This window comes from Arachis hypogaea, chromosome 10 (assembly GCF_003086295.3).
Source record: "Arachis hypogaea cultivar Tifrunner chromosome 10, arahy.Tifrunner.gnm2.J5K5, whole genome shotgun sequence".
Taxonomy (NCBI): Eukaryota; Viridiplantae; Streptophyta; class Magnoliopsida; order Fabales; family Fabaceae; genus Arachis; species Arachis hypogaea.
The window spans coordinates 114,906,541-114,915,548 of record NC_092045.1 but is presented as its reverse complement, the minus strand read 5'-3'; the positions used below and the strand labels follow the sequence as shown (position 1 = coordinate 114,915,548).

At 40.1% G+C, this 9,008-nt stretch overlaps 3 protein-coding genes across 6 annotated transcripts; 1 reads left to right on the top strand and 2 right to left on the bottom strand.

Annotated features, from left to right (window-relative positions):
* Nucleotides 1–291: 291 nt before the first annotated feature.
* LOC112716925 (uncharacterized) lies at nucleotides 292–3,256 on the bottom strand. Of its 3 annotated transcripts, none has more exons than XM_025768977.3 (2): nucleotides 2,820–3,256; nucleotides 292–2,453 (listed from the first exon to the last, which is right to left on the bottom strand). In XM_025768977.3, exon 2 carries the CDS (start codon nucleotides 2,388–2,390, stop codon nucleotides 846–848), a length of 1,545 nt encoding a protein of 514 aa, XP_025624762.1. In that variant the 5' UTR covers nucleotides 2,391–2,453; nucleotides 2,820–3,256; the 3' UTR covers nucleotides 292–845. The 3 variants fall into 3 exon arrangements, with proteins under 3 accessions (XP_025624762.1, XP_025624761.1, XP_025624763.1); XM_025768976.3 differs by having other exon boundaries at nucleotides 292–2,545; nucleotides 2,820–3,054; XM_025768978.3 differs by having other exon boundaries at nucleotides 292–2,381; nucleotides 2,820–2,999.
* Nucleotides 2,600–6,889, top strand: LOC112716926 (protein NCA1). 2 transcript variants are annotated; one of them, XM_025768979.3, is made up of 8 exons: nucleotides 2,600–3,231; nucleotides 3,801–4,085; nucleotides 4,175–4,403; nucleotides 4,698–4,843; nucleotides 5,262–5,349; nucleotides 5,452–5,598; nucleotides 6,153–6,302; nucleotides 6,460–6,889. In XM_025768979.3, the coding sequence occupies exons 2-8, from the start codon at nucleotides 3,814–3,816 to the stop codon at nucleotides 6,541–6,543; spliced, it is 1,116 nt and encodes a 371-aa protein (XP_025624764.1). In that variant the 5' UTR covers nucleotides 2,600–3,231; nucleotides 3,801–3,813; the 3' UTR covers nucleotides 6,544–6,889. The 2 variants fall into 2 exon arrangements, with proteins under 2 accessions (XP_025624764.1, XP_025624765.1); XM_025768980.2 differs by having other exon boundaries at nucleotides 3,221–3,478.
* An 810-nt stretch (nucleotides 6,890–7,699) lies between these two features.
* On the bottom strand, nucleotides 7,700–8,942 carry LOC112718028 (uncharacterized). The gene has a single exon (XM_029289846.2). The coding sequence runs from the start codon at nucleotides 8,846–8,848 to the stop codon at nucleotides 8,030–8,032; it is 819 nt and encodes a 272-aa protein (XP_029145679.1). The 5' UTR covers nucleotides 8,849–8,942; the 3' UTR covers nucleotides 7,700–8,029.
* Nucleotides 8,943–9,008: the final 66 nt, after the last annotated feature.

Sequence of the window (9,008 nt, the reverse complement as noted above, 5' to 3'; positions counted from 1 at the left end):
CCTATGATCTTGAAATTGAGATGAGTCTAACCTCAGTACTCGTGACTTATAAAGCATGACTTAATATCCAAGATTTGGATCCTCTAAATTTCGGATTTCACTTTAGAGCGTAAAACATAATCTTTCTAAAGAAAAAAACTAAAATTTAGAAGATCCAAATTCTAATATCCAAATCAATCAATTTTATGTTTTCTCAAAACTATTTAACCTTAATAATATGATCACATATAAGTGGCTCCGACTAAGGATCATAATTGCTTGGGTAGGGATGAGCAAAAAACACAAGATGAATACCTCCGAACTAACAACTGAAGTATGTGATTATACCTTGTTTACAGTGAAATGCTGCAACTCACCATACGGCTCTCAACTGTGATCATTCACCATGCTGTCATCACAATTGTTGCGGTCACCGCCAACAATACACCAATAATTAATTAAACTGGCAGTAATATCATTCAATCCATCAAACCCTTAGAAGATCTTATGAAGTTCATAAGATTTTTTAAACCACTTTGAACAGAAAAAAGTAATATATGGAAGGTCAGCATGACAGCATGGAGTACAAGAATAAAGGGCAGCTTGGTGCACAAGCATCCCACGTTAACCCAGGGTCATGAAACAGGAAACCATCGAATCATGACAAACATGCTTGTATGTTTGAGCCAGAAGTCAAGTCTAAGAAACCACCGTTAAATTATGGTAAAATTGCAGGCTTTCCACTTCCATCCACTAAGCAAAATGTTGAAGATGCACGAGCATTTTATCTCAAAAGCGTACATGATGAACAGCTGATGCTTACGATAGCCGCAGCAGAGGCAGTAAAGATCAATTACACCGAACGTCTAACGTTGATGTACTGGCTCACCGAGATAATCATTCATCTCCTGGTCTAAGCTTATGTAACTCAGGTTCCTTGTAATTTCACCAGCTTTAATTGGTTTGCCAAACATGGCCATTTTCTGTGTCAAGTTCTGCAGAGCCTCATGCCTTTTAGCTAGTTCCATGAGAACCTTGATTCTCTTGAAAGAAACATGGCTTGGCTTATGCCCCTTCTCAACCATTTCCAAGAAACACTTCTCTGCTTCTTCCAACTTCCCCATATCACAAAGCAAGTCAAAGAGCAAATCAGAAACCAAGGTGTAGGATCCAAAACCCTTCTCCACCATGTCACCCCACAACTTCATAGCCATTTCTACCTTTTCCTGCCTCTTAAACAGCTTTATCAAGAACAAACAAGACTGTGTGTTTGGAAGACATCCTGCAGCCATCATCTTCATGTACAAGCTCCAAGAGCTCTGCAAATCATTGGACCAGAAAAATACCCTGAAGAACAAATTGTAAGTAGTCGCATTCGGACTCAACCCTTTACTCTCCATCTCATCCACCAAACGATATGCATCACCAAGCCTCTTGGCAATGCAGAAATTTCTGATGGCAGCATTGTATGCTGGAACATCCGGGTAACAACCATACTCCTTCATTTCCTTCAAAACATTCCTCGCCTTATCAGGTTGACCAATCAACCCCAACCCACCAATAATACTAGTATAAGTGATCACATCCGGCGACAAATCCTGGCCACGCATTTCATCGAGCAACTTATAGGCCTTCTCCATTTCCCTGCCCTTACAGTACACATCCACCAAGCAATTGTAGGTAACAACATCAGGCTTCACCCCCATTTCTCTCATCTCCTTAAAGAACCCCTCTGCATCCTCAGGGGTCTTCCACCCAGACAAGAGTATGTTAAAAGTCTGCAAATTCGCGCAAAAATTGTGCTTCAAACCATGATATACATTCCTAGCATCTGTCATGCTCTTCTCTTGGCAGAGTGTTCTCAACAATGCGTTGAAACAATCAGTGTCAAACTCCACCACAAACTTCTTGAGCCTTTTAAAAGACTCAACTGTTTTCCTTACAGAACAGACCTTGGCAATTCTGGCCAAAACAATCATCATTGTGCGTTGGGTTATAACCGATCGGTCTTTCTTCTTCGCTTCAATTAAGAGTTCCCAGACTTGGTCAAACATACGATTTCGTCCAAGGATGTGAAGCATGGTGTCAAATGAATACGGGGTGTGGTAGAACCCTTTTCTTGCACCGGTGTATCGGAAGAACTCGAGGGTCTGGGATGGGTTAGCATGGCTAAATCGGGCCCTCTTGAGGACATCATCAATGAGGTCATTGGAAAGGAAAACACCACTGGATTTGAGGGATTGCCTGAGGTTTGAGGAGGAAGAGGAAGAGGAGGTGGAGTTGATTATGCCGAAAACTGTTTCAACAGCATCATTCTGGTTCGGCTTTAGGTTTGGCGTGGCAGCGAAGGGGCGTAAGAACAAGAAATTCGAGGTTGGGATTCGGCTGAACGAGACACGCATCTGCAACATGGCTAGTGGTGCAATGAATTAGCCACTAGAAGAAGGAAAATCATTGCCAAATGCCAAATGGTTCTGGAAACATGAAAAAGAATCCATGAATCATTGTTTCCTACTCCTCCCTGAATCTCAAAACAAACCTTTCTTGCCTATTCATGGTGACATCACTACAATCAAAATTAAAAATCATATGAACCATAAGTATCATTGATCATTCAAAAGTTTTGAATAGGTTCCAAAGTGTGCATATAATAATGATAGTAACTTGGGAAAAATTCACCTAAACCAGTATTATTATGAATCACAAACATCAAAAGAGGCATAGTCGCACACAAAATGCAAAACTGCAGTAATTATATCTCATGATAAACATTTCAAAAACTAAGGAAATTAGATAATAAAATTTAATTAAAAAAAAAGGCGCAGAAGCAGAAAAATCACCTGGAAGTGAGAACAGCACAGCCGGCGGTGCGGAGAACGAAGCGGCGGAGCAGCAGAACATTGAACAATCACGAGAAGCACCGCAGACGGCGTCGGCGGCGGAAGTGGAAGCGGCGGCGAGAGTAGGAGCAGCGTAGAACCGAATGAACGATGCGATGCAAAAATTGGAGATGCGCAAAGCCTTTCAGGGTTTCTGTTTCAGTTTCTATGCTCTTTTTGTAATTTCACAAATTTGTGTGGTTTGTAGAGTAAAAACACCGTAATGGAGGGACCAAAAACGAAATACAAAAAGATGCGAACGACCAAGTGATATTTTTGGGTCCAATCACGAGTGAGCTTTCCACATTTGGTGCAATCATTGCGCACTTTCATCAACGAAGAAAGAAACCAAACGCTTCCTTCAACCTGCGAGGTTTCTATCTCTCTCTCTCTCTCTCACTCCCTTATCTCGCTTGATCTTGAAACTAATTTATGCATTTATCTTTTAATTTTGTTAATTAATCCCTCAATTCCATATGGCCATTTATTAATTCATTTCTAATACTGAAGAAAAGTAGAAAAAAAAATGAGGGATTTGTTATCGTTACTTTTTAAATCGAAGCTTGATTTCTGATTCGAAGTACTTAGTTACGAAAATTGATGACCCTATATTAATTCGGGTAAAGTACTTTCCTTCCAGTTAGTTTGTGTTGCAGTTTTCTCGTTAAATTACTTCTTAGGTAATGCTCAAAAAATTAAATAAATTTGTTTGTTAGTTTTTGCTGGGCATGTGTATTTTGAGGAAGTTATTCACTTCTTCATGAATAATTGATCGGGTTCTATTGTGTATTTTTTTAATGAGGATTGAAACAGTTTTTCTTGAGGTTTAGGGTTGTACTTGTTCATATACTTAGGAACTTGTTCAAATTTTGAAAAATTACAGATTTATTTACAAAATGCAAAGGTTACTTATTTATATGGTTTATATTTTTTGGATGTCAGGTTATTGACCAAGATGACACCAGTTTGCCCGTTTGTCAAAGCTTCTCGGCCTGATGATAGTACTCCTAAAAAATCAGGTGAAAACTCGGTTAAACATCAGGCCGATTCGGACAGTAAGTGCCCCTTTAGTAAGAAGGAGGCTAGCGATTCGGCTAGTTCCTCGCCAAAGTGCCCTTTTGGATACGACCAAAACTCGTTTAAGATTGGTCCTTTTAGCTGTGTGATATGCCAGGCACTTCTCTTTGAGAGTAGCAAATGTGTGCCATGTGCTCATATTTTCTGCAAGTATGTATATTTGCCCCCTGTTTATATTTAAGTCTGATTGCAAATGCTGCTTGTAGCTCATTTTTGATATTCTAATTATCTTGAATCAGAGCATGTATATCACGCTTTAAGGACTGTCCATTATGTGGGGCTGATATTGAGAAGATTGAGCCTGATACCAATCTCCAAGGTTTGGTTGATCGATTTATTGAAGGTCATGCCAGGATCAGAAGGTCTGTTAGTTCAAACCAAGGAGAAGAAACAAAAGAGAGTGGACAGGTTGAATATGAGGATGTTTCTTTGGAAAGAGGTTCGTTCTTGGTCCAACATGCCATGAGGGTAAGTATGGCTTTTGCTATTATAATTTCTAGTGTTTTATATGAAGTATTAACTGGAGAAGGGTCCTTTCAAGTTTTTGTGAACAATTATTATTATTATTATCAATCAACAATAGTGGTGATATCTTGGTAATGACAGTTTTAGCAATTTGTGATACTTGCTGAGCTTCCATATATGAATGAATGATTTTGAAAACTGCTGAAGATACTCGGCTTTGATTTTTCGTAATTTCATTTGACATTGCATTGTTCTATTGTTTTATAATTAACAGTTTGCCATGCTATTCATAAGCAGGCATTCCGGGCTCAGAATTTAGAAAGTGCCAAATCGAGACTCAGCATCTGTGCTGAAGACATTCGTAGTCAGATTGAAAAAGCGGGTGATACTGCAGAATTATGCTCACAGCTTGGGGCAGTCTTGGGTATGCTTGGTGATTGCTGGTGTGTTTTCTCATTCTCCTTCCCTTTTCTTTGTCTGCCTGTTGCATTTATTTTCCTGGTTTTGCACGTCCAATATACTCTTCTTCGGATTCTTTTTCCCTCATAATTGTGAGTTTTAGTATACAGGGCTGAGCGGCCTTATCACAAATGTAGGGTTGCTGCCTTGTGATCTAGAGGCTCGTAGGTTCAAAATCTGAATGCAATCTCTCTTCTTGTGGGGGACAAGAGTGTGTGCATTGCGGGAGCCTTGTGCATTAGGCTGCCCTTATTATTTTTTCTTCTAAACTTTTCCAGGATATTTTCTTTTCTTTCCTTTTCCCACTTTCGTTCCCCTCAAATTATGTCTTATTATATCACAAAGAATATTTTTTCCACTACATGCTCAATGGAGATATATATGTATACCATATTTCTGCAGCCGAGGAATGGGCGATGCTAATTCTGCTGTCGCATATTTTGAAGAGAGTGTTGAATTTCTGTCTAAATTGCCAAAAGATGATAAGGAGGTTATTTCACTGGATCCTTTCTTTTCTAGGTGTAAAATATGAATTGCATAATCATTTTTACATTATTGTGAATTTATTTCTTCGAAATTTGTTCTCCTGCAGATCACGCATACCCTTTCTGTTTCACTTAATAAAATTGGAGATCTTAAATATTATGATGGGAACCTGCAAGCTGCAAGATCTTATTATTTACAGTCTTTGAATGTTCGTCGTGATGTCATCAAGCATAATTCAACTGTCCCAACTCAGGTTAGATACAAATGTCTGCCTATCCTATATTTGGGTTGATATACCAATATGATTGACTAGCTTTAGTGAATCCTTAGCTCATTATTTAATGTAAAATAGTTCATGTCAATTTACAGAGAGAGAAAGAGATGTATTACATGGAGTTATTTACACGAGTGGTTGCTTATTATGAGAAATAAGCAAGGTCAATAATAGCCTTTAGATCAAAATCAATGGTTGTGATCACCTGACTGAACTTTCTCCCCTTTTTTCTATTTTGGCTCTCTCTCTCTTTGGTTATGTTTTCTGCACAGCCTCCCTCCAATAGAAACTCTATGAATCAGTGCCAAAACCCTTCATGCTTCATCTTTTTTCCTTCAATACGATATTATTCATTTTTTTATGTCTTCGTTACATTAGACAGCTCAACTCAGTCCATTAGAAATCTTTCCATGTGATGATCAAGTTACAATAATTCCAAGATGCGGGGCCATCGTAAACACAATCAAGAATATCTTTTTAGTAGGCCTGGCTAATATTGAGATTAACCTTTACCTTTGTTTCCAATAATTCAGGTCCTTGATGTCGCCGTTTCTCTTGCTAAAGTTGCGGATGTTGACAGAAATCTAGGAGATGAAAAGTTGGCTACTGATGGATTTCAAGAAGCCATAGACATGTTGGAATCACTGACATTAGATTCTGAAGCCAGCGGGCTTGAGCAACGGGTAATGTTTACCTGCTTTCTCACATACCACATGAATTGGAAAATCCTGTTATATTGCTTCTGTTCCTTCTTCCTTCTTCCCCCTACCGTTATCTCTTCCTCGCCCTTTTTCTGTTCCGACTATCTGCTAACTAATTTCAATTTGTATCCTTCTGTAGCGGCAATCGGTGCTAGAGTTTCTAAAAAGTCAAGTGTCTGAGAAACAAGAACAAGCCGAGACACAAGTCGAGGCAACTGCCTGAGATAGGTGCTCCTTAAAAAGTAAGGAAGCCGCAAGCGGGATGCAATAGATGCAAGAAATGTTACAGTATGTCAACGCACAAGCCTATAAAATAAGCTTATCTTACAGAGGCACTTGTTATATAAGAAGGAGAAACCAGACTAATATATCAATGTTCCGGTTCCTGCTTTAGATCTTCTTGCCACTTGCATGTATATCAATGTATATTTTTGTTTCCACTTTTTTCTCTTGTGTTTCTTGGAGCTCAAGGACAACTGAACTGAGGATCTTCCTTGCACTATTGTAACTAAGCATACTTTGTTTAATAAACTTTGAAATAATATGGAGTGAGTTATAATTTTTTATTATGATTATTGATTGAATCAGGTGCATCTGATTCCTATTACTAGAAATCCAACATTCCAACTAACTAGCCCCACATGATTGAAGTTCCTTGAAGGGAGGAGCTCTCTTGGGGAAAAGTCTCTCATTCTTAAGGGTTCAAATCTTAAATCACTCGTAGAAGGATTAGGATACTGTATATATGTTATCAAATGCAATGTTAAGTTCCTTTATCTTGAGAGAAATATAATAAAAATAAGAGAATAAGTGATTGCTAGATAAGATATATATTCCTAGAAAAAGTGAGTTTTCCATGTGAAGTTGTGAAGGAATAGTAGCACGCCTATGACCTATCTTACACATATGATTCATAAACTTCAAATAATGGGTGAAATAAAAACATACAAATTTGTACACATATTGTTACAGATTAATACTAATCTTCAATTCAGGCGAAAGCCTGAACTTAAATCTTTCTTTTAACAAATCCAAATTAATTGTCTGTCTTCTCAAAACTATTCAACCCTAATAACCTTTATTCTATCACCAAAACAGAAAACCAGAAAGAAGATGCAAAAATGAACATGTAGTGCAGAAAGCCCACTGTAGTAAAGATGATAAATTCCTGAGAACCCAATGTATCTTGTAATGTAAGTTGTTGTTACAAATGCTATTCATCTACTTCCAAGTTCCAACTAGATTTACCAATTACGATGCAACACAGACAAATGAGAAGCTCAACAACAATTCAAGTATAAGAAGCAAAAGAAATTCCAAGACCACTATACTATTGCTACTTCAGTACTTCTACATTTCAATGCACATAAACAACACTCTTTCAGTATAAGGCTGTGTTTGGATTCTGTCTCTGAGACAGCAATGATACATTGACAACAGATGCAGAGATAAAACCTTCTTGTATTTTCTATACTCCATAGAAGTGGGTCTTCTCTATATTTCTGCATACTTCTGTCACAAAAGCATAATTCAAAGCAGAGTATATAGAAATTACAAAATACATTAATTTTATGTCTATTTTCACAATCAAGCAATCCAAGGTTCATGTACAAAATTCTAATCAACTTGCAGCAATGAAGCTGAATCCACACCTTCAAAACCCTATCTTCAAATTCCTCTTTCCAATTCCAATCTCAATTTTTTCATCTTCATTCATCATCTTCATCGCTCTCGTCGCTGAAGTACCCAGCTTTCTTCTCTTTCTTCTTGGCAACAACCTTCTCATTCCTCCCCAAAAGCCTCTCATCGGCGCCGCCGTCTACAACCGAAGCCCAATTATCATCCTCAAACCGCTCCGCGCCGGCGCCGCCACCGTCTGATCCCTCATCGTCATCATCATCGTCATCGTCATCTTCCTCCCTTCGCCGGCTGCCTCTCCCGCCTCTTCCCAAACCTCCGCCGCCTCCGCGCCTGCCACGCTTCGGAGGCGGGCGCTGGCGAGGACCCAGGCGGTTGCGGGGACAGTCGTAGGAGAGGTGTCCGGACTGGCCGCACTCGAAGCAGCGGCCAGTGTCCTTGTAGACGCGCTTGCGAATGAACTCCGGAGCGCGGCCGTTGTCGAGTGCGATGGAGGCGGAGAGCGTGCGGCCGTTGAGGATCTTGCCGTGCATTTGATCAGCGGCGCGGCGGGCGTCTTCGCGAGTGACGAATTGGACGAAGGCGACGCCGCGACTGAGTCGGGTGTGGCGGTCCTTGAGAACGGTTACGCGGGCAATGCGGCCGAAGGTGGAGAAGAGTGTGTGGAGGTCGGAGTTGGTTAGGGCGTAGTCCAGGTTGGAAACGTAGAGGGTTGATTTTGAGGGAGCCAAGGAAGAAGAAGAAGAAGCGGATCCAGCAGCAGTAGTAATAGTCTTAGTCTGGGCCTGGGCCTGGGCCTGGGCTTGGGCAGATGAGGAAGAAGAGCAGAAGCGGTAGTAGAAGATGTCGTCTTCGTCGTCGCTATCGGTGTGTGCTCTCTTGGGCGCCATGCTTTCCTTTCGATTCACAGAAGAGGCTGCCCCCGACCCTAAATATATTCTGCTAACGCCGTAAGTGAGGTGGCACTCCTTGCCATGCTAAATTAGTAGAACGACGTCGTTTACACTTTCATACTAAATCTAGTCTAAGACGTCGTCATTTGGAGAACAA